This window comes from Bactrocera tryoni, chromosome 3, assembly GCF_016617805.1.
Source record: "Bactrocera tryoni isolate S06 chromosome 3, CSIRO_BtryS06_freeze2, whole genome shotgun sequence".
NCBI classification, from domain to species: domain Eukaryota; kingdom Metazoa; phylum Arthropoda; class Insecta; order Diptera; family Tephritidae; genus Bactrocera; species Bactrocera tryoni.
Window position 1 is genome coordinate 74,140,846 of NC_052501.1, and position 25,416 is coordinate 74,166,261.

The 25,416-nt window shown below is 37.1% G+C and overlaps 1 protein-coding gene across 3 annotated transcripts; it reads left to right on the forward strand.

The window, feature by feature from the left end:
• Positions 1-9,022: 9,022 nt before the first annotated feature.
• LOC120771820 lies at positions 9,023-11,333 on the forward strand. 3 transcript variants are annotated; one of them, XR_005705004.1, is made up of 5 exons: positions 9,023-10,357; positions 10,593-10,670; positions 10,754-10,848; positions 10,916-11,051; positions 11,161-11,333. XR_005705004.1 is itself a non-coding variant. In XM_040100037.1 (4 exons), exons 1-4 carry the CDS (start codon positions 10,520-10,522, stop codon positions 11,271-11,273), a joined length of 525 nt encoding a protein of 174 aa, XP_039955971.1. In that variant the 5' UTR covers positions 10,395-10,519; the 3' UTR covers positions 11,274-11,333. The 3 variants fall into 3 exon arrangements, 2 of the variants coding, with proteins under 2 accessions (XP_039955971.1, XP_039955973.1); XM_040100037.1 differs by lacking the exon at positions 9,023-10,357 and having other exon boundaries at positions 10,395-10,670; positions 10,724-10,848; XM_040100039.1 differs by lacking the exon at positions 9,023-10,357 and having other exon boundaries at positions 10,395-10,670.
• Positions 11,334-25,416: the final 14,083 nt, after the last annotated feature.

A 25,416-nucleotide genomic window follows, 5' to 3' on the forward strand; every position in this document is an offset into this window, starting at 1 on the left:
GATAGGCAGTATTTGTTCAGGAAAGGACATAGCATAAAGCATGCATGGTTTTATGTCCAGAATGTCGTTAAGGAGAATGTCAACAAATGATGCAACGGCTGGAGAAGCTTGGCTGTCCGGAAATTACTCTTTGGCGGAGTTATTTCTCGGACAGAAAGGCCTCTTTTGTTGGCATGAATGGCAGTATGGGAATTGGAGTTGTCCATGTTTGCCCGCAGGGTTCCAGCTGTGGTCCATATATTTGGAACCTTATGATGGTCACTTTACTTGGGCAGCTCGAGCCACTTTGTAAGTGTTTTACCTAAGCGAATGACCGTCTGCTCTTGTCGAAAGTTGCTCGCGGTCTGAGCTAGAGTGGGCAGAGAGACATCTCTAAGAGATTGCGAATACTTTGTCTGAAAGCTCGTTTGGTATCGAACGGCTCGGAGAGGTCCTTTGTTTATTCCTTACCTCTAAAACTTTCCCTTTCAATGCTTAACTATATCTAAAGAATCGATCTGTCCTTTGCAATCCATGAAAAAATATAGCAAAGCAACGAGGACAGAAACAACCAGTCAAGTTAAAAAAAAAATTCTCAACTGCACAATATTACATAAATAATGAGAAAACAAGCAGCGTAACTGTGAATGAATGCAGCAATGCATACTTGCGAACACAGAGGCCTTACGGGTATATAGTAAATGGTAGTCTTTTTTATTTCCAAACTCATTTGCATCTTTCGCATAAAGTTTGCATTAATTTTTGCAACATTTTGCCGAATTGCTACCTCTCACTCTCTTTTACTAACCCAAGAGAATTTTATTTCATTCTTTATCACCATTCGCCTCTTCCGCTTCAGTTCCGCTTCAGTTCCACTTTTATATATTTTATCTCGCAAAGCTCATTAGTGAAAAACTTTACGAAAAGTAAGTCAGTTTGAAATGTCATTCCCTCTCTCGCGCAACCTCTCTCGAAACCTCCTGCGATGCGTTTTCGCCACAATGTTGCAGATTTTCAATAGCAAATGCTTTTCTCTTGCCATAAACTTACATTTACTTTCCAATTGACTTTTCATTTCAACTATAATGAGGTTTCACATTTTCTGTCGTGCTCGGCGTCTTTTGCCTCATTAGGTCTGATGAAAAGTAAAAACAAAACAACGGTGGAAATTGTTTATGGCTTGCGTCAAGCAACAAGCCGTTTGCCATAAATATTTAACAACTACAACAAAAACGAATCGTCAAGTCTTAAATCGGCTTATCACATTCTCAAATCGCACTTTTTATGTGAGTCTCAGCGGCTTTTCTGACGGTCTTCGTACGATTTGTTTTTGTGACAGCGAATGGAGATGACGATAAGTAAAAGTTAAGGCAGGTCAAAATATAAATTTTATATAAGATTTATTATTGCTAAACTAACGTTATTTAAGATTTTTAAAAAGTTTTCAGTATCGAAATTCGGCGATATCATTTTTAGTATCACCAGAGATTGCCTTAGACGAGTTTTCATTCACATTTAGCAAAGACAACAACCTTTTATTTACATTTGTCATGTTCATTACCTTCTTTGTGGGTGTCGATTGAGTATCTGTACATCTATTTTACTATGGTACAATAATACTTATATAAAATATATCGAGTTCTAATGCAAAAAAGAACTCCAAGAAGGAATACAGATGTTTTAAAAGAATTCATCGAAGGATTTGTCTTGATTCGACTCTCAGTGATTAAACAGTTAACCTGTCGTTTGTACTCTATTATTAGATATGCACTATTATACTATATTAACCGGTTCCGAAGCATATTTTAAGTGGATTCATCGAAGGATTTGCCTTGATTCTACTCTCAGCGAACTAACTGCTTATCGGTAGTAAGTATTGTTAAATACGAGCTACAATACTAATCGGATCCGAAACATCAATTTTATTGTGAGTAGGTGTGAGAATATTTCTATTATATCCAAAACCAAAGTAGTTGAATCGATAAGACTAATTGAAAATCGGCGTAAAAATAAAGGAATACCTTCACAGTCTAAATATTAATACCATAATAAACTGTTACCAAGAGGTGATTGATAGATAGATTGATTTTAATTGAGGTTTTACACTCTGATCTATGGTATATTGTGCCTGTACAAAGCGCTCTGAATTTGGTAGCTTGCTTAAAGTAGAGCTTCATACCGCAAGATCAAAATTTTAAGGTAAATATTTCTCATCTATCTATGTCATTTATCTAATGTAGATTTACTTAGATACTATACAAGATTAAAGCACATTTCAGATATTCAAAAGGAATAGCAGGTAGAATATACCCCAATACTTTTCAAACTCTTTGTTTTGTTCTTTTTTTTTAAGAATTTTCCAGGGAACATGTGCTAGACTTTTCTAGTATACTATAAATATTTTAAAATTTCTTATTGCTTTCCGATTTACTTGAATTTTAATAAAACATGTCCTTAACATGACCACCTATGTATGTAGCTTGAAAGCGTTTCGAAGTTCATTTCCCTCTCCACTTGTGTATTGGCTTTAACTCTACAGGTTCTCAAGCTCTTGATCAGTTTGCCATCGATAGTATTTTAAATTTTATTATTTGTTACTCATGGAGTGTTAACTTCTTGTTTTTACTCCCGAATTCCAATATTATTTACAACCGGATCGGAATTTAACTCAATATCTCCGACATTTTTTATTTCAGTATTTACGATTTTTCGTTCTGGTTTTCTCATAAGTGCTGCCAACTCAGGTTAACAAGCTTTCTATTTACATTTAGCAAAGATAGCAACCTTTTATTTACATTTAACGAGGTCAAATCCTTAAGTGAAATTACCACTTTGTTCACATTTGAGGTCAATGGCCCTTTTGTTAATTTTAGCAAAGACACCAACTCTTTGTTTACATTTAGCGAAGTCAAGATCCCTGAGGTCAATAACCCTTTTGTTTACATTTGAGCTCAAGATCTAAGGATCTTGGCACATTCAACTACTGGATTGAAAACTTAAAAAAAAAACCCGGACGACATGAAAATCCTACAAAGTTTTTGAAATGTTTCCTCCAAACTGCCAAAAACGCATTTCAGAAATCACACACTACTATAAACGTAAACAATTCTCACTGTGTACTCAGACCAAGCCTTAACACATATACATTGCAAATTCCATTACACGCTGCGGGGTATTTGCCCAACTTGGCCTTCGATGGAAGCATCAACATCAGCACTCATCTCTAGCGTAAAAAGATTAGAGACCTGTTTTCCACAGAGAAAACACCAATCACGCGAAAATGGCTTACGAACTGATGACGGTTCACGCACACACACACACACGTATAATCCGGACGGCTTCAAGCGTAATGGCAACCGGACCAAGTTGCATTTACCTAGTGCATTGGAGATATTTTCGAGGCCAACGTAAAAATTGCGCGCTGGAAGGGAAAACCACTGAAATGCCGAAGCGCAGTAGAAGAAAACGGCCAACCACAAAATCGTGATGCACCGTTGCTGCCGCGTGCAATACATGAAAATCCACTTCAAGTGCTGACGGTTCATGCCACCAAAACAACGACAGCAGAAAATTGGGAGCACGAAACTGAGAAAAATCAATTCAATCTAACTGGATTTGGGCCACCTGGCTGGGGAGACGAGCCGGTTGAAATGAAAATCTGTGCACGGTCCGGCTGCATGTTGCAACAAGTTTAAGCTCGCGGCACTGTGATGCCGCTGTTTTGGTGGAATTATGAGAGAAGGAAAAATTGGCACACCAAATTGCCAACGAAATTCCAAGTTCAACCACGGTATTGGCAGGAAGAAGCCACGTTTAGCGTTCAAACGTGGAGATACACTGCCTGCGGGCAGTCAGCTTCGTTGGCAACAGCAACGGTATTCAGTTTTGTTGCACATCACAATTTGGCTTCAAGGCGCACATGCCTGTCCATGGATCAATATGGATTTTTGCCACCAGACTTAAGCATCTGAGTGTTGCTGCTTCGTGCCCATGCGTTGGTCTTTTCGATTAGTGGTTATATATTTGTGTGGCGCATGGTTGCAAGTGCTTTGAATATTATTTTTGATGTCGTAAATCGTTAGTTGGTTGGTAGGAAATTGGTCGAGTCACAACAAATTAGCTGCAAAAGGCTAATAGTTTGGTAAGACATTAGGTTCGTAATAATTCGCTGAACTATGTCGATGTCGTCGTATATCTCGTACAGCTCATCGTTCCATCGAATGCGGTATTCGCCGTGGCTAACGCGCAAAGGCTAGGTTATGTTGTCCGGATGGATGAAAACACTCCAGCTCTGAAAGTATTCGACGCAGTACCCGCCGGGGTAAGCAGAGGAAGAGGAAGACCTCCACTCCGTTGGAAGGACCAAGTGGAGAAGGACCTGGCTTCGCTTGGGATATCCAATTGGCGCCACGTAGCGAAAAGAAGAAACGACTGGCGCGCTGTTGTTAACTCGGCTATAATCGCGTAAGCGGTGTCTACGCCAATTAAGAAGAAGAAGAAGAAGGTTCGTAATAATTAGTCTTTGATTTTCGAGCAAGATTCTGCCCCTAAAAAAATTCAGCACTGGTTTAAAAACAATATTCCTGGTTTCGTAGCTGCAGATTATTGACCGTCTAGAAGTCCAAATTTGAAGTCATGTGGTCAGTGTTGGAGAACAAGGCCTGTAGAATACCCCACAGAAATTCGGAAATTCTCAAAAAAACGTCATCCTGTCATCAGACAAATAGTCGTCGCATTCGCAACTTGGCTCCCACGAGAAAAAAAGTCCTATCTTAAAGAACAAATACCAAACTCTTCAAGTCACTCACCAACTCCGTCCTATTGTGCAGAGGCATGGACGATGACATTATCTAATGAGTCGGCGTTAGGAGTTTTGGAGAGAAGGGTTCTGCGGAAGATTTAAGGTCCTTTGCGTATTGGCAACGGTGAATACCGCAGTCGATGGAACGATGAGCTGTTGACAGGAAGTTCAACAAGTTAAGAGACAGCAACTGCGCTGGCTAGGGCATGAAGTCCGAATGGATGAAAACATTCCACCTCTCAGAGAGAAGTAGTACCCGCCGGGGGAAGCAGATAAATTGGAAGACCTTCACTACGTTAGAAAGACCATGCGGAGAAGGGCCTGGCTACATTTGGATTAAAGAAGAAAATTCATACCATGTTTCTCTGAGCATAAATTTAATCCTTCGGCATTTACAAAGAATAAATCATCATCCCTAGATTTATCTACTCACATTCATATTTCCACCTATCTCTGAGTACAAACCTAAAACTAACATGGTATTAAATATTTTTTAAAGGTTCTTATTTTGATATTTCAGACGAGGTTTGAGCTGAGCCCCTCGAGTTAGTAAGTATAGTTAATGAACAAAGCGTATACTAGCAACGACATAGACTAACAACTTTCTAATTCAAATAATTTGTCACTCAAACTCCCAGGTCTACTTCGATATTGTAGATCCGCCTGTAATATCTATAAATATATTCCAGTACAACGCTCTAAAAATGTCTACATGTAGACGCAAACTCTCCGGTCCCAAAGAAAATGAGTCAGCAAAATATAAGCCAAATAGCGGAGGCGTCCCTGGATGCAGGGAGAGTAGAAAATGGCCTGCAATAGGTCCATCTAAGAATACTTGCAATCCGGGGCAAAGAAAAGATCAATGGTAGAAGAGGCAGTGTTTTAGTGGGTACACAACTCAGATAAGATGACGATTTTTTTACGGTTCGAAGGTATGTTGAACCCTCCTTTCGACCTAAACTAAGAAAAAATATCTTTAAAGCATACTTTTCTTTATTGATTGCAGACTGTAGGTATAGGAAGAGGGACTGCGGTACTGTATCGCTGGTTTGTTGACAACTCCTCAAGAGGCAACCTTGAAATCTTTCGAGCAATTCTGCAACCTTAGGTATACCACAAACAAAATTTACTTTACTTCTGTAAACACTTCGTTCTTTTAGATGACTGGTTCAAGCTGTATGAAGAATCTCATTTGGTCATTTTTAGTTTTGACATTTCTGTGTGGTAACCCTATGCAAGGCAGTTCATCCGTTCACTTAACGGATGTCAAATTGCATTTAAAATAAGAGAAAGCCGCAGAAAAAAAAAATATAATAAAAGCTTTTTACGCGAAAACAATTTCCACATTTTGTTAAAATTTTCACCGTAACTTATACGGTAGTCTGATAGATTTTCCATGGGAAAGTAATGCTTAAAGTTCACTATTTACAAAAATTAACTATTTACCATTCGTAATTAATGATACTTCCATATTAATACTTTTCTTAAGTAAGTATATATATGGAAGTGCTCACATTGATGATGTTCTCCCAAGCATCGAATTAGTCACGGTTCGTTATGGTTATAGCCAGGCACGAAGCGGCGCTCCACTGACCTATAAATTTGCTTAGAGGCACGATAAGCGATTCACACATTTAATTTATTTTTGCTGTTCGAGTGTTTATTTATATAATTAAATGTCTGTTGCATGCAACTTTGTTTTCACACTTTCCCGCTTCTCTCCCTTGTTCTTACAAAATTTGATCGGCTGTGATTCGTTCTACGCTCTTTAGTTTTGTTTCTCACGCATTATAACCTCATTAATCAACTGAATGCGCTTCTTGTTGCATAAAATCTGAGAGTGACTATTACTTTTTTGGTTTATTGTCTACATTTTGTACTTTTATTTCCAAATATTGGTTTTTCACTTGACATTCTTGATAAGAAGAAGCACACTCAGTATCGACACAAACTGACTATAATTGAATTATGCGTACGAGTATCTCCTTCTTTACTGGCGTAGACACTGCTTACTCAATTATAGCCGAGGCTGTCTTTTAATTTTCATTGATACTGTTTTTTACGTGGCGCACAACCCTGTGGAGGGGATGTTTCGCCTTCTCACTTTGGCTCGCCTTCAAACGGATGTTCTTCGGCTAACCAGAGGATACTTGGTCAAAGACCGGAAGTCGCGAACTGCTTGAGCCATATGTAAAAGAATCGTTTCTGACCACTCCCAGGTGAATGATCAGAGAACTTTCCTCACTTGCGTGAACTCCATCCTCCATCCTCCAACGAGTATTCTGAACATACATAAATCTCAACGCGTACTTATAAGCATGTTTACTGAAAAGCCGATAGACCGACCGTAATTTTGCCGATTGTGCGCTAGTATGAAGACGATTTTCATCGAAAAATCATCTTCCCAGATGATGCCTATTTCTGACGTAATGGCTTCGTCAATTAACAAATTAGTCACTATTGGGGTGAGTCAAATCCTGGTGTGACTCGGGTAATTCAATTGTATTCCCAAAAATTGACTGGTTGGTATCGATTGTGCTATGGCGGCATCATTAGGCCTTTTTTTATAGTAGGAGGAAGCATCGAAAGACGGAGTGCGGAACTTTAATTCGCTAAACCTAACCTTCTACCAACTCATATCTCTTCCACGTAACCACCGCATTAAGTATTTTTTCATGGGTGAGAGAAAGACTTTAAGAACCATCTATCATACAGACTGACTGACGCCTAATATACTGTATATGCCTTAGTTTTTTCAAAATTAGAGCTGACACTTCGCTCACAGCTTTCCATTCACCAGAGGTCTGACAAATGAGTGTTGTCAAGTTTTCCACCGAAAAAGTACCTCCAAGCGAAGTTTTTAACTTTTCCTTACATTTGAAAAACGAGGGTATTGAAAAAAGACATACTCGTGAGTCTTTGATGCACTCTGTACACGTCGGACAGTACGGACTAAGGCCGTGATGTAAACGGAACAGATAGCTTCCAAAGCATCCATGTCAACTCAACATTTGGGTTAGGTGGAAGTCAAGGTATGCATATTGTCTATCTATCCACGAATGGATGTCTGGAATTAGTTTGTGAGTCCACCGTCCTTTGGTTGAGGTTTACCGCTGTTGCTGCCACATTCTGATGCTTTTGGTTCTCGCCTCTTTTTTTACATCTACAGACCGTTCTGATAGCTGGTCCAATAGTGCGAATTCGTCTCCTGGATGGCAATGGAGGCAACTTCAGTATCGTCGCTTGTTTTGCATATGCTTTTATGGCTGGTATCTGTATTTAAATTGGTGCTGTATACAATATTACGGAAATCATTGCTTTTGCTATTAAAGCTCGCCGGCTGGAACGCACGCAGCTCCTATGGGTCATCATTCTTGATAGAGCCATCACTAGGTCAATTTTTTCCAGAATTTGATGACTTCGACGCGGACGGTCTCTGTTTTCAACAGGACTGTGCACCACCTCATCTTTCGTGGCTAAACTTGAACACATTGCGTGCAAAGTTTAGCGAGTTTGGCGACCGAAATTCCAGCTGAAATGCTTCTTCGAAAATGGACGTAAACGGGTGGAGAACAATGTCTGCATAACAAAAAAAAACCCATTTCGATCAAACTTGAGTATTTATATTTTGTACGGTCTCCGACTTTTCCTTGTGCGTGTTACAAACTTCGTGACTAACTTAAATATAACTTTTAGATCGATATAAATGCATATTGGTTTTCCTTCCTTTAAAGATCTGTTAATTGTCAAGTTTCCGCAAGTCCCATAAAAAGTTCTTTCAGGGCCGATATGTACATTTTCTCCACCAAACTTCTTCCATAGCTCAATACTTTTGCATTCTTCACCAATTAGTTATAAATATTGACATATTTACTGAGAAGAGAAACTATTTTGCCTTTGTGCTCTCGTTTCTTCTATTCACAGGTAGTTTTCTGTGTTACAAAATTAATGAGAGTTTAATGAGAGTGGAAAAATGCCTTTCAAAAAACTTTTGATGTGACAAAGAAAACTTTAGCTGTAAGCGGGCGCATACACTTTGACGAAAGCTCGTGAACAGCGGATGCCTACAGTAAGGAGCGCTAAAAACCCAAATTCTTTCAAACACACTATTTTCGCTGAACAAAAAAAATATAAAAATATAACTTTACTAAAAAAGTTGCACTATTCATTAAGCGCTAGAGAGGCGTTAGACTCCAGTCTTTCAACTGGAAATCATTGAAGTTCTTCAGCTTTTTCCGGCAGTTTATAAAGAAATTATGCACAGAAGTTGACTCGCTGCCATTTTGTAATTTAGTAGTTCCAACTTTTCTAATTTTATTTCATATCTTCATTTTGCGCAACGCTAACTATATTCGCCGATAGAGAATTTCATTGGATTCCAACTTTAGCTTCATCTTCATACTCTGAGTTTTTCATTCCCACCCGGGCAGCCCATTCATTTATTCAACGCGACGTTTAGGATCAGCGTCAGCTAGAATTCGAGACTGGACGTTGTATTTGCCTTTGTACTGGATTCCCTGCTTGCTGCAGTCTATCATCAACGCTTTGTGTTTAAATGAGTCGCGGAATGTCGCAGGAATTATGTCAAGCTGGCGGATGTAACCACCCACCCAAAGTAGAGGGGAGAGACTCTTATAACTATTTGCAAGGAAAGTTGTTAGAAAGAATCAAGTGAAGTGAAGTTTAGCGCGTAAGTTTATGACAGGGATGAGCTCATGTGGGATATCGTGACCTGCGGGACGAATCTGGGACTTTCGAAGCAGCGGCGGTGCTAGCAAAAAGTTTGACGGCGCGAATATGAAGCGACCAACTCAAGCGAGGAGGCAAAAGCAAAAGCTTTGCGTACAAGATTTTCATTATAAATTAAAAATGTATGAGAATGGACTATTAAGAGTCAAGTCAACTTAAGACACAATTAATTTTGTGCACAAAGTAATAGATATGCACTTCGAAAGCTAAATAAGGATATTCACCATAAGGATTTCAGCTGGAAAGAACGGAGGGTAGCAATGACAAGATCGTAGAAGTTTGCTGAAACAGGATTCGATGATATCAGCTGACAGAAAATGATGATCACACAAGATTCGGGTTCATGTAAGCAGAACAGAGTCAGATTTATATGCGCCTTAAGATGGTCAACTCAATTTGTTAAGACGGTTAATGTCAATCCCAGCCACTTTGATAGGTTCTTCAAAGTTGTGTCTACCGAGCTCTTTCAAATTCAGTCTGACAGCAGCCGGGCCATTGAGGAGAAGGTGACAAGACAATTCTATCTCGCCTTCCTCCAAACAGCTTTGATAAAGAATATCTGTGTGTAGCTGAACAGTAGCTAGCCATGTCACTTATAACGTTACCTAACACTGCGACGAGGTTGCCTTTCCTAACGATAGTGCGAAGAACTACTTTCGGTTCACTTTAGGCCAGAAGAATCTCGCAGTCGAAAATACTGGTTATTGGCCAGCTCTTGCCGAGCTCATCAGCGGTCCATAGATCCGGCACTTGAACGTAAGAGGACATCGAAAAACCGCCTGGAGAAGGTTCCGCCATGTACCAAGTATATTTAACTACGACATCAAGGTATTATTAATTCTCTTAATGTAGAAGTTTAAATATTTTTTTTATTTGTATCTCCCTGTATCTTATGCGTTTTCTTTCTTTTTTTGTGTGTTTATTGCTCTCTGCGCCTATTCGACATTTTTTCCTTTGTCTTCAAATAAATATATTTACAAAATAACTGAAATGGCAGAATATAAAACTCTCTGCCCGAAAATTATAAAAATAACCGCATTGATTCTAGCATTTCTATTGTTAGTCAAGACATTTCTTTGCTTTCTGTTGTCATTTGCCATACTCGAAGAACCGCCTGAGGATTGGCCCCAAAGGCTAAAAGGTGAGAATTGGTACAGATTTTCGAATATTATTTTGATTTTCATATATTAATAGAAGTACAAATGTTCTTATGGCCTCTTCTAGATGACTGCCATCCCAAATGGTATAGTTGGTTCTCGCTAATTCTCAACGCTGTCGGTGTTGTGGTATATTCTTATATGTACTTTGGCATACTAAACGTATTGTGCTAGAAATGTAATATTCTAGCGTACAACAATAACAAATTTGTCATAATTTTCTTTTTAGACACACAAATTTAATCTCTTGGTGGGTCTCATTGGAGTGACGGCTTATCTTATAGTTTCCGTACCAGCTCACATCGCCTTGTGGATATTACATACAAGGCCACATACGATGATGACCTTAAATTGCATGGGAACTGGTAAGTTGGTGAGAGGATTGGGAGGCTTTTAGTACTAAAATTTTGAATATTTATTCGATTTCCAACACTGGCAACACTGCTCCTTCAAAATTTTTGTTTAATATTACAGCGGTGTCCGTCATTTGCAGCCCTTTATCCTACATTCACTATCGAAGAATACTCAACGACGAGCGCATTCAAGAAATGGAGGAAAGCGAATATGCAGAAAGTAAAAAGAAATGATTAATGTGTTGAATAATGGTTCAAATATAGAAATAAATATACAGATTTAAATTGATGGAATATCGAAGTGCACTTAAATACTTTGGAATGTTTTTGAACTCTAAATTGTCTACGGGGCTTGTGGGTCCTGCAGTTTTTCAAATTATTTCAAGTATTTTCGAGTTTTTTGAGTACTAGGAAAAATCATGGACTTGCGATGTCTTTATGAAGAGAGTACCATGTTATATAATGCTATTCTACAGATAGCACTAGTGAACATAGCCGGCAAATGTATTCCTTCGAAAGTTGTTATCAGACTGCGACAAACTGGACACATTAAGAATGCTAGCGAGGCATATTCCGTAAGCCTCTCTCACTTTGACTGCATCCCTGATAACTTGGACCGCTGCGCTACAGATCGTATTCTTAGCGGCATCTTCTTTAAGCACATACCTACGAGAGATATGATGGTGGTACGGAGTTGCTGGAGAAGAGGCGCAGTGAACTTTTTCACAGTTGAATCGAAGTGAATCGAAGGTTAATGGTAGGGGATTCTTTTGTCGCGAGCTCTCAATCAACTCTTGTTTCAGATTGCCAGACCACTATATTGTCTTTCAAGAAAAAGCCCGGATCTTCGGACCCCGCGCGAGCTTAGCAAGCGTCGGTTAGAAAGCAGAACTTGTGGGGTTGCGAAATCCTTCTGTCCCAAAGTGGAAGCAAGAGTTCATTGCAATGCTAGCTTTTAGCAAGGCACACAACACCGCAACGGTAGGAGACTTAACAAAACAATGTCCTACTGGTACCTAAGTAGTGATGCTAAATATTTTAGAGGACACAATTTGTTTAAGTTGCCATGAGAAATTGAGGTGGAAACATATAAGCATTTTCTTCCCACAGTCCAACATTCACAAAACTAATGTTGCCATACTTTCCAAGAACTTGGTGAATAGGCAGAAATTTATATAAGCCACCTCAATAAATTTGTGACAGGCTCTAGGCGTTTTGTCGACAGGCGATGCTGTTTTGAATCTTACGGGGGAGTTCTGGGCATTACAACGAACAGGCGTTTCTTGCTATGCAAGAGGGACTGTGTGTAGCCTCCCGAGATATCAACCTAATTATTGTACTACTCTAGCCTAACCTTCGTAGAGACCCTGGAATAATATTATGGCTAGAAGGTGCTGATTTATGGAGGGACAACTGTGAAGAAATATTACACTTATCGGTCTCGTTTCTTCTAAATGGTGATCCATTTCAAGCTTCCCTAGTTTTTAAAAGAAAAAACACAGATAATTAAAATTTAATAGTTTATTATCATTCGAAAGAACATTATTTGGCATATATCCTTTGGAAATTATCTCTTTCAAATGTTGACTGCAGCTACGTCTCAGATGGTCCATCCATTGAGTCCAATTTTCGATGACTCGTTCGAGCATTTCGACTGATAACTGGCGAACGACACGCGTGATGATTTGTTCCAAGGTCCGAATCGAAGCAAGATTGTCAGCATAGACTTCAGATTTTACATGTCTCCACAGAAAATAGTCTAACGATGTGATGTCACACCCCAACGGGCCTAAAACGTGAAATTCAATACAGTGATGGCTGCGATGTGTGAAAAGTGCCGCCGTCCTGTTGAAACCAAATGTCGCCGATTAAAGTTATTTCTGGACTATTTAGTTCACTTACATCAATATTTGGTTATATAGTTTTCGGTAAATTTCGGTAGTATACTGAACATACATGTCAAATCCCTAAGCTTATTTTGACAGCTGCTGTACAAGTTATTTTTCAAGAAAATTTCATACCCCTGAAGAAGCATACAGTAACATCACATCTTAACATCAATCTGTACTGAATAAATACTCAGTAAATAGTTTTGCTTTTTCAGTCAAGCAAGATGACCAATAATCCCTTTCTTACATTCTCACATGTTCATATGTTGGTTGGTGTCTTGGGCACAAACCGCAACTCCATTAAGTCATGGGATTTTCGTTATTTTGTACGATTTCCAAATTCAGGCATAAGCGGTCGTACGTGACAAGCTTAGCGTAGAAAAATTCTGTGCAGAGGTGTTAGAGTGTTGACAAATGGTATGAGGGAGAGTGGAAAAGTTCGAACAAACCAATAAGCAAACACAGCGGAAAGAGCTAAGCTTGTTGTGCGAAATTTGGAAAGCAAATAGTGGGAGAGTGAAGTGGTTACCTTTACTGATTGGAATTGCTAAAAATTGTGGGTTTAGGTATGCGAAAAAAAGACAAAAAACTCTATGTAAACTACGGTTTTGGATATTTCTAAAAGGGTTTTCACCGCCAAAATATCTTCAATCTTCAATTTCCGAAAAAATATATTGTACAATTATCAAACGATAAGTATATGAAAAATATAGGAATATTAAATTGATATATAAGACCCCTAAAAAGACCAGACCATTTTATTAAAATATTTATAACACTCCAAAATATACATATATGTACATATGTATATCAGCAATATACAAAAATTTTCGTCCCAACGTGAAACGGATAAGGAGTAAGAAACTTGTTTTCATATGATTGTATGTATTTCATATGAAAGTTCCTGCAAAGTTTAGATATTTCTGACAGACACATATGTATGTCAAAAATAACACTTGATTCAATTAGTAAATAATGGTAAGACGTTGATACCTCCATTAAGTTCACTAACAGTGCGTTCAGGACCGGTTAAACAATGCCTTGCCTCGTGGTGTTCCCCACTCCTTATGTATTCTAATAATGTATAGTTGTGCTTCGAGGCAGCTTGACCAGCACTGATTTACCATAATATAAATAGTTGAGGGTTTCACCGCGAACTAAGCTCTATTTTGCGCTCCCTTAAGTCACAATGACCCACTTAGCCCAAGCATATGGCTAAGTTCCAATATACTGCTAGGTACTAAAGAGGCGATGTGATCCTTATGTTGGATTCAAGGACCTTTATCCTGCATCTGCAGACTCCTATGCAGTCTATTAGCAGATGCTCTGGAGTTTGAGGTTCCATATCGCAGAACTGGCAATTTGCACAAGAACAAGTAGACTGAGTTTGTCCCTAGGGAGGTTGATTACACATCTGCTGAGGTTGTAACGCTCCATTACCAACTGAGCATGGCGCATACCTTAGAGTCGTTGCCAATACCTCTCTCTGCCTACGCCTTCTTCCTTGCGGAGCAGCTCCTTTATGGTATGAGGACCTACCGCGATAAAGGGTTCAGGTGATCTGATCAGCCAGTTCATTTCCGGCTATATCTATATGACTTGGTTACGTCGTGATAGACGGTTCAGCCGTTCACTACACTTCTGGATGATTTGCGTTTTGATCTCGTAGACAAAGATTGCTTTAAATACAATTGTATTGCTTGACTGTCGTATGGTTGTACGTTCGTTGTGATAGTTATGTACATTGCATTTACCTCTAAGCGCCGATTTATGGCAAAAACCCCTGCTTGAAATATAGAAAACTATATATAGCTATGCAAAGTTTGGTGCATGGTCCTGCGACTCCTGCACCAATTTCCTCTGACGTAGCCGTCGGTGCGACTATCCATTTATGCGCCGTGGCAAGACCCATTGGGCTCAAGTTCGATCACAGAAGACCCTGTAGGCTCTCTGGTCACACTAAGACTGGCCTCTACCTAGTTGTGTGGGTTTTAAGAGGCATTTGCCTTATCGGCGGCCATTAATTAAGGTTACCAAAGGCCAGCTGCGGGCAAAGGTGGAAGAAGACAAGGTGGAAAGATCTCAGCAATTCCTTCTTGATTCTTTCATGTTTGCAAGAAAGCTCATACTTTCAGATATTATATCGAGCTGCTGGACATAGAAATCAAATTTGTATTGGCCACTAGGTGCTTTGCCGACTTACGAAAGCGAACACAGAAGTTCCATTTTAACGCTTCAGAGAGCACTGCATATACTTAGTAGTCCAATAGCATTCTCCGGATCAGCCATTTAATATAGTCTAACCTTTAGCTCCCTTCTGACATGCCACAAATACCACGAAACACCTAAGATTACTATGACAGTTGTTGGAGTAAAGAAAAGACTTGAATGCATATTTTTTTCCCTTGTATTTTAGAACCACCTTAATATTAAACTTAAGCCAACTTGCAATATAAAATCCAGAAACTATGTCAGAGTCGTTTGGTGCACGCTGGCAGAAAATCAAACTAAGCATTGACACAATTGACTCCCGAACGCCAACAGGATACAACAAGTCGATGCACACATACATACATACACATGTATGCATAGAGAAAATGCGAATAAAAATTGTGCCAAACGAAATCTAGCTCGAAGAGCACCCACCGTGCAAACGAGGGCATAAACATTGGAGAGCAAACGTAAAGCCAAATGCATACAAATTCACACACACATACATGCTCACGTACAATGTAATCCAATTACATGTAACTTGCAACCAAATGGGATAGAACTATCGATGGCATCAACTGGGCGAGAGGCAAAAATGTAGGTGAGTGCGCTTGCATTGTGTTGAGTTGCATAAGAGCATGCAAGGAGGGGATTAAAGTAGACTGGCGTGGTGCTCCAATCATGAATACTTATTCCCTATCTAATATGCATATGTGTAGGTTAGTATTTGATTTTCACGTATTTTGTAGATTTTATCTCTGATATGTTCTGAGTTGGTTCAACCTGAAACCCAAAGCGGTGAATTCCGGTCTTCGCTTTAGGTGCAAATTGGAAGATTTACACAGGAAATATTCAATATTGACACAAAAAGTATTAAAACGCATCATGGAAATAAAGGCTGTCGGGGAATCAGTAAAATGTGGAAAGTGGCGTTTCGAAAAAACGGCTGGCGTAACGGAAATACAGTGGGATGACCAAAGAGTGATAGGACAGTTCATATACCACAAATACATTCTTAGGTTAGGTTAGATGGTTGATCTCAAGGCATAGCTCCAGAATACTCTTAGACTTTTATGTACAGTCCTTTGTGAAGCCTGATCAAAAAACTTCTATATTTGGATCTCAGCTCTGAACTTTTCACAAATCTGTTGAGATCTTTTATTTGAATTTCCGCTGTTTCGTCTGTATGTCCAAAAGTATGAGATTTGCCTTGATCTGGCAAAAGCGAAGCATACGAGATAGAAGTGTTGACATGATTCCAGCTCATCTTCTTCCAAACAGCTGACATCCGGTAAGATATTTAATTTTACTGCATGATTCCCGATCGGAAAGCTTTCAGTTGGAACTCTTAAATCCATTGAAAGGTGTCTCTGAAAGCAAAGAGTACCCTTACGATTAACCCCGAACCAAAAGGACCTTGCGACTGCACAGCAGTTAGTAGTTGATCAAAACTTTCTGAGCTGATACGAACCTCAACGGTTCAGTAGTGAATCAGAAGAAGCCAACGGAGCGTCTATTCGTTACCATTCCACATTTACTGAGACTGAAGCACTTGTCCTAGCAAGCTCAGCAGCCTTTGCAGTTTCCTGCAATACCGCTATGTCCAGGCTTCCAAACCAGTTTAATCAAAAAATCACTCGATGCTTGAGGTAAGTAGTCTAGACCTGCCTTCACTAGACTCAAGCCCACAGTAAGCGCACTCAAGGCTAGTATCGTTGCCCTATTATCAAAGTGAATAGTAACCACCCTGAAGGAGGCTGAGCTCCAGATCCAATCCGGTCAGACGCCTCCGCTTCCTAGCTGCAGTAGTCAGGAATCCTAAAATTATAGTTTATGGAAAAATCCCTACAGTGTACTCCTCCAACAATCCTCCTCTAAACTTTCTCAACTTTGATTCATACGAAAAAGAGTTCACTGCTCCTCTTTTTCAGCGAGTTGTTTTCTACCACGCTCCCCCGGTATATCATCAACAACCTGGTTGTACCAGTATTTTGGAATGAAAGTGTGTAAGGATTCCCCTCTTTTTCAGGAAGTCGCTCTCTTTCGTATGTCATCAGAAGGGAGAGAGTCGGTTCTCGGGTAGGCTAGCTGGTTGTCCAAGTATTTTGGAATGAAAGTCTGAAAGAATGCGAGTATTCCAAGCTCGCAGTCATCTAAGTGTCTGGGTTTTCTGAGTCTGAGAGCAGCTTTGGCTATTATGCGCCTATATGGCTATAGCTACAGGTGCTAATGCGATAAGACATTCAGTACTGTAGTTTATGTGGTTCGTAGTTAACCAAAAGTACTGAAGAGAGTAGCCCGTAGAGGAGTGCAGTTTTTCCAGCGCCTTCCACTAGACTAACAAACTTTAGATTTTGGCTTTGCATTACTTAGTGTCTTGAATTTGGCGCCATATCTCTAAACTGTTGTGAATTCCTCATCATTACCAGTGTTATTTTTCACATTCAAGAACATCTAATAATTCGATCCCACAAAGAAATCTTCAAGAATTATTCTTCAGGCAAAAATATTTAAAAATTTCTCTTTAGATTGCGTTTCTGTCAAACCAGCCGATGGCACACCACACACTGTCTATCCAACATGTGCTTATGGAGTCAGCAAAAAACGTCTATGCTCTACTTTATCGAGTCTTCACAATTTAATAAAGAGTGTCTTACAAGCAAACGTTTGTATGTAAACTCAAATATGCAGCTGTCTTTTACTGCAAACTTCGACAAACAGAAGGAAACCAACAAGCAAACACAGACCTCATGACGAAAAAGTTGTTGAGAATCGGGGGCCGTAGAAGGAAGATTGCCGCAACTTTGCAGCTAAAAGCAGGGAAAAAAGCGAAATGTGCCAAAACATATGAGATTTGAGTTGCTGGCTTAATCGAATTGCAATAACACACATACAGTGGAAAAGTTACAGTTAGCATGTGCACTAAGAAGGAGGAAAAAAAGTTTAAAACTGTGTGCTTGCTTTGTGGACATGTCAGCTTAGGGCCGTGACTACCGCGTGTCGTTTTGAAAGCGCTTACACTTTCAGCTATGTAAACAAAGCTTGGTGCAGAGGGAAAATATGAGGGAGGCTTTATGCTATATATAATGTTAATAATGTCAAAACGGAAACTCAATAAGTGTAAATGGTATGCACTTCAAATGGATTGTTGTGTGCTTTGAGCAAAAAGTAGGCAAATATTGGACTTAGATGAAAGCGAAGAAGTTGCTGAAATTAGCAAAAACACAACCCTAACTGTTATTATGAGTTGCTAGTGTGAACAAAATGGCTTACTAAGGGAGTAAAGGGGACATACCAAAGCATATCCTCAGGCGTAATTGAATTTTACAGAAAATTGAGTCAAATATAAATTTTTTTGTCGAAGAAATTCGTCAAATATCGTCACCGAAATTGCAAAACAAATCATCATCTAAATAAAGCGAAATTGGGTTGAAGTAGCATAAAAATATTAAAAATTAGTAAACAATATATAACCTTTTCATAACCATTTAATAACCAGTTCATAACCACTTTATAACCGAAACTCATTTTTGCCCAATATGAGTTATTTCTATTATGTTGTTTTTCCGTCGCCTGTAAGCTTATGAAAGTGATGTTACGTTATTTTATATTTTAGGTGACGATATATATATATGTACATACATATGTACTATATATATTAGGAATAAATAAAGATATAACAATGTAGCATATCCTCAGGCGCTGATACACAAATTTATTAAAATAGATTTAAATTCAAGTTTTGAAATAAATATTTAATATTTGAAAAAGAAACTTAATTAAGAATTTATTATAAATACACCCAAAGCTTGTATTGCGAAAAAAAAATTAAAATATAAAATTTGAAGCATCTACTCAGGCGCGAATTAGTTTTGTAAATAATTTTTGTATTTAAATATTAGCAAACACGAATAGTAAACACAACTCTATAATCATTCATCATTATTATATCTTCATTTAGATCGAAAAACTGAAAATATATAGCATATCCCCAGGCGATAGGGAATATTGTTAATTTAAATTAATAATTTCTAAATGGAGGAATGGAACAAAATTTAATATTTTTATAAGCATGTTGTTACAAATTGCGTTTTGGATGGAAAGCGAAAACATAGCATATCTTCAGGCGTGATGTTAAAATTTAAATATTTTTAAATAAGTTTAACCATAAAGCTTATTGAAGTTGAAAAATCATGTGTGTATAAGCATCTGTGATTAACGAAAGAGCACAAAAACATGCATTTCTACATGTTTTCAGAGAAAGACTAAACATATGTTGCATAGTTTTAAGCGCAAATGAGAATTCTAAAATTTTAATTAATTTTTACTATTTGAATTGGCAAACAAGTTGACCATAATTACACTTGCCACCCATGCACATCATAATGAGCAAAACAAAACAAAACTTTAGCATAACCACAGGCGTAATTTTAAATTTTAAACCTTTAAGCAACTTTGACTTTACAGTTACTGAAAATTTACAAAACAAAACCGTTTTGTGATGATACTACTCACTCACAGCTCACCTTGCATTCACAAAACGCACTTTAGTCGCTAAAATAAGTCTAGACTTAAACGATCACTGCTTCCTCAAAATCATTTACTTTCACAGCGTTCCAATTTACTTTATATCTACGCGGCCGTACTCTTGTTTGTTCAGGCGGACGTAGGTCCACGTACGTTATTGTTTTTGTCAATCGTAGTCGGTGCGTTGCTCGTTGCTGCAGTCTTGCCAAATTTTCGTTGCTGCATGGTCTTCTAGAGTCATGAATTTTAATACCTTTTGCCCCCTCCTACACTGTTTTCTTGCTTCAATTTTCATTTCGTGACGGGGAAGACGCACTGGTCTCGACAAATGTATCTTTGCTTACCATACCGTTACGTGTTGCCAATTTCGTTTCGGGTAGCTCCGCTTGAACTACAGTCATTGCCGAAAATTGCTTGCTTTTCCAACTTTTCACACTTCAACACCTTGCCGCAAACGAAGTTTCGTATTTTTTGTAAACTTTACGTGTGAGGTAAAATAAAAACTGCTCAGAGAGAAGCTGTACATATCTTCATTTGGAGTTGAAATTGATATTGAAGTTTAAGCAGCGACCGTTATAAAAATTGGAACGGCTTTAAGGGCTACTGATCGTAGCTTAACATGAATTTGGGAATATCACCGAACCTCAGTTCGGATAGTGAACGATAAAACCACGATAGAAAGGAGGAAAGTAGGATTAGAGAAAATAAGACAGTTTGAAAGCCATAGTTAGTTGCAGTAATTATGATACAGTAGCTCCCTCACCATTTAATATTGCTTTATAGTCGAGTTTTAGCAGTTGCAGTTGGAAGACTTGAAAATTCTGAAGCTCCACATTATAAATCATGGATCATGAATCTCTATACATATTTCATTCCTGACAAGAACAGAGAGCAAAACTCTCCCGACCATACAGCTTTTAAGACCTTTTCTGATACGTCAGACTGTTGTGTGATTCGCCGAGCTTACGTATAAATAGGAACTTTCTTCTTAGATATTGGCATGAAGGTCATAAGACTAAAAAGCGACTTTATAGATAATTTTTATGAACAAGCAAATAACTCAAAGCAATCCAATTAAGATTAATCTAACTCGTTCTTTAAAGAAAGTAAGGAGTACTTATAGCCTCAGATTTCCTATACTGCCATCTACTAGATCGCTATACTTTGTTGACAATATATATTTTTAATACACTGACAAACTGATAGAAAGGTGAATTTTTAATTTTTTTTCAGTTGTTAGTACTGTAAGTGACAGCTATGCTAAATTTCACGTCAAAATATTCATTAGTATGTGATATGAGCGTCGTTTTGTGAGGCTCTAAAAGTGATTTCTTCGATTTTTACTATCTCTGAATTTATTGAACAAAGAAGTGCGATAATGCACCATCTCATACTGCATTGGTTAGTCCTGATCATTTCGCCACATTTTCAACTAATATCGTGTCGCAACCACCGCATTCGCCTGATTTACCTTCATGTAACTTCTGACTATCAAATCACATGATCACTCCGAGGACACTGTTTTGACTAATTTGAGGATATAAATGCTAAATCGAAGAAGGCTCTCACGACGGAGGGTTTTTTCAAGTTCTATGATGACTGGAAAATTCGTTGGCATGAGCGTATTGCAGCGGGTTGGGATTACTTTGAAGGCAATGAAATCGACAAAATTCACCTTTCAATTTGATCACAGAGTATGTCAGTGACTTAATACAATAAATGATTAATTGAAAACTAAAATATAAATTTAAATTTTGATTTTGTGATAATAAGGATAATGACTTCATGACATTAACTTTTGATTCACTTATGTTAGATATATAATATATTTGAAAATTGTGATTACGAAAGAGATTAGCCTCATTTCTTATACTTTTTATTTTGTTGACTATATACTACCTTACTTGTACGGACATACAAAGGATAATGCCTAAGGCAACAATTATCGTGATTAGTACGAATACCCAATGACTTGACTGTGATTGTGACTGCGATTATGATTATGATGTGACTGAAAAATTACAGAAATATCTTACAAAAAATACCATTTAATTGCGATTGACTTGGAATATGTCTATGCCAATGACTTCATTCTATAAATGATTAATTTGAAACCAAAATTGTGATTTAAGAAAGAGATTGGCGATTTCCAAAATGTTGTCTATGAAAACTTTCGACCAAACAGCCTTATAATAATGACTTTGCTTTTGTTGACATTAGAAATAATTATGCCTAAGGTAACAATTATCGCGATTAGTACGATTTCCTAATCGACTAACTGACTGTAATTGTGACTTTGATTTTGATTTGAGTGACTTGACTGTGATTATGATTACTGATATGACTAAAAGCATGATAAAAAGTGATAATTTCAGAAGCGATTGGGAATAAGCCTATGTTAGTGACTTAATTCTAAAAATGATTAATTTAAAACAAAATTATTATATGCGTTTTGAGATTATAAGGATAATTATAACTATACATTTTTTTCACTTATGAGAATCTTTGAGGATAAATATCAAAAATATGACTTTGAAAGAGATTAGCGATTTTCGAAATGATGACTATGAAAACTTTTGATTAAAAATCCTTAGAGTGAAGACTTAACCTACGAAATTGAGGAAACAATAAATATGACTTAATTTATGAATTTGCCGCTGTGGCTAGCATAATGAAAATAATTAAATAATATTTATGGTAAACTGGTACTACTGGTGTTTACCGTGATTGGTAATAAAATTAATTGATTTAATCAATGATTAATGTTTTATGATTATAAATATTTTATTGACTTTGTCTATGTTTTGATTTATGATTATGATTTATGCTAACGACTAAATCAATGGATATGGTTATGTGTCTAGCTTCGAATGAAAATACTGCATTCAGTTTGATTGTAAATGCGACTGGAGACTAATTATTCAATTGCGATTAGTGCAAGGATTAAGTTTGGCTGTAAACTAATTTTGGCTGAGAACTATTTTAGGCTGATTCTTGTGTTAGGGACATCATAATACTTATAATATTTAATTCTTTTAAGTAAGTTAAGCCTCAGTTGTACAGCAATCTAGTCAATTTTACTCGGAAATAATTTTCAAAGTAAGCACCTACATAACACATTTGATGCCCTTCTTCACAACTTCCACACTTTTGCACTCACTTTCGACTATTATGCATTCATTCCACTTGAATAAGCAGCTACCTCCTTCGTTTCTGCGCTGCAGATTTGCAAACTTGAGTAGTCAACTTCAAGACCAACAACCAGCACATGCAAGCACATGAACAATATGTAAGCTATTCCTAGAAACTGCATTGCCGAATCTCCGCTTTTCAATTCACATTTCACGTCTCTGTGAATGTATTGCGGGCATATCAGCCAAGCAGGTGCGAAATAGTCATATTTGTCCGCTGCAGTTGGGCGTTCAATGCAGAAACTTGGCAACTTAGCAAATTGCTAAAACTTGAAATATGGTTACAGCTCGCACGAATGGAAATCGCTCGAGCTATCGTGTGGAAGAGACTGTGATGGTGCGCAATACAGCTCAAGAGCGAAGCAAGGAAGCAAGTTAAAGGAAGACGTAGTCACTTTGCACGGACTCCGCACTAGCGGAAATGTAAATTTATGTGTTTAAATATACGTACACACGCTTTGTTACATATCTCTCTATATTTAAGTTTCTTGCTGTCCATTTAAATGGAAAATATTACCGAAATGAAGCGCAGAGATAGTAGGAAAACTATGGTGCAGAATTGTAATAATGGCTTTTGAAAGGATGAGTAGGAGTAATAGAAAATTTAAAGGGTTACGAAACGTGACTTATCGGAGTAGAAGGTGTTGTAATACAGAATTTAAGTGGAGGGAATCTAGACTTTACTCATGAATGTTTTTGCAAAAGAGTGATCGGATAGCGAAGCTGAGAGCTTGCGATTCAAAAACATAACAAGATAGAAGATGGATGTGGAATTTGTCCTTCACTTTTTTGTCTCTGCGGTGTATTACTTGGATGTTTGAAAACTTAGAGTTAGGAAGGTTGGCGCCTATTTGAAAACATCAACTCAAAAAAATCTTTAATATAAAGTGGCACTAAAATATTACTTATTACTAAGAGGCTTATGCTAGCTTGCGTTTGAAAAATTTTGAAATGGAGCTGCCCCCAGTATTAAATTTTTAATTTGGAAAAATTAGAAAAATAAATAATTAATTACAAAATTGCTGAGAAACTGAGAGTTTTTAAAAGAGTTTTCATCTAAAAATATTTTTAGCAGTGTTGCCATCTGTATAAAAAAATTATAAAACCAGATTTAAAAAGATAAAATTAATTATTAAAGAACGGTATATAAATTACTGTAAAAAAAATAAAATATTTTGAGCAGTGTTGCCATCTGTATGAAAAAAATTGTAAGAACAGATTTAAAAAGATGAAATTAATTATTAAAAGAACGGCACATAACTGACTGTCCAAAAAGATAATAAAATATTTTAAGCAGCGTTGCCATCTGTATAAAAAAAAATAAAAGAACATTTTTAAGAGAAATTAAGTTAATTATTAAAAAAAAACAGTATATAACCGACTGTTACTTAAAAAAATTGTAAAATACCAAACGCGTTGAGTAGTTGCCACCCATTTCAACTTTTGATGGCATTTAAAAAATTGACAACATGATTTAAAAATATATTATAGCATAAGTAACTATCTAAAGCGGCTAAAGAACTCACACAATTAAAAAATGTTTGAGAAAGGTTGCCATATCTCTACAAATTTTTTAAATAACATTAATAGCATTACAAAATAAATAAAATTCTAGAATTTCGGTATCAAATTATGGTCAGTAGTTTTAAGAGAAATCCGTTACTCAATTTTTTTGAAGACTAGCAACCTAAAACAGATGAGGAAACTCTAACATACAAAACTGAAGATATGTAGTTCAGAAAGCTTTGAGGTGAACACAATTTGTGAGGAAAATAATTTTAATACATTAAAAAAATGATGAATTCAAATAATTGCTACAATTTAGTTATAAAAGAATCATATTTAAGAAAATCTGTATTTGAAAATAATTTGAGGAGTGTTGCCACTTATTATTATTTTTTTCAACTAAGTAGACAATATAAATTGAATTTAACTAAAAAGCCATCAAATTAAATAGGTTTGAGAAATATTGTAGTGGAAAACTGTTTTGAAGAGGTTGCCACCTATACAAAATTATTGTATTGAAATATTTTTATGCAACAAAGCAAAAATTGTAATAAAGGCTGCTGTGTACATATGTATATGTATATATGTATGTACATATATATGAATGACAAATTTCGTAGTTGGTAATTGTCTTTTAGTAATGCTGCCACCTGTTTATATTTATTATATCCATGCAGTTGATGACATTATAGTATAATTAATCCAATATGCTGCCAATGGGGAAAGATATAACAAAACTTAACTTTATTTGGAAATTTTTTGTAGAAGAGTTGCCACCTTTTAAATGTTTCACATACCTTAAAATGAAAAAAATTAATTAAATATAGCAATAATGGCGTTATCGGCTCAAAAGGTTTAAATGATTTCAGCTGCATAATAATTTTTTAAGGAGGTTGCCACCTGTTAATAATTTAAATCATTAAATTTGTTAAGATAAATGAAATGGCAATCCAGCAAAAGAGCTTTAAAAAGTTTTTTAGTTGAAAAAAATTTAGAACAGAGTTGCCATATTATATTTTTTTTATAAAAAAAATATTTATTTATGGTTATAAA

Bases quoted from the DNA above. Each gene is read 5' to 3' on its own strand.
- LOC120771820 (XM_040100037.1), top strand. From the start codon at position 10,520: ATGGCAGAATATAAAACTCTCTGCCCGAAAATTATAAAAATAACCGCA. The intron at 10,671-10,723 runs GTGAGAATTGGT...ATATATTAATAG, and splicing joins TTGGCCCCAAAGGCTAAAAG to AAGTACAAATGTTCTTATGG. The intron at 10,849-10,915 runs GTATTGTGCTAG...TTTTCTTTTTAG, and splicing joins TGTACTTTGGCATACTAAAC to ACACACAAATTTAATCTCTT.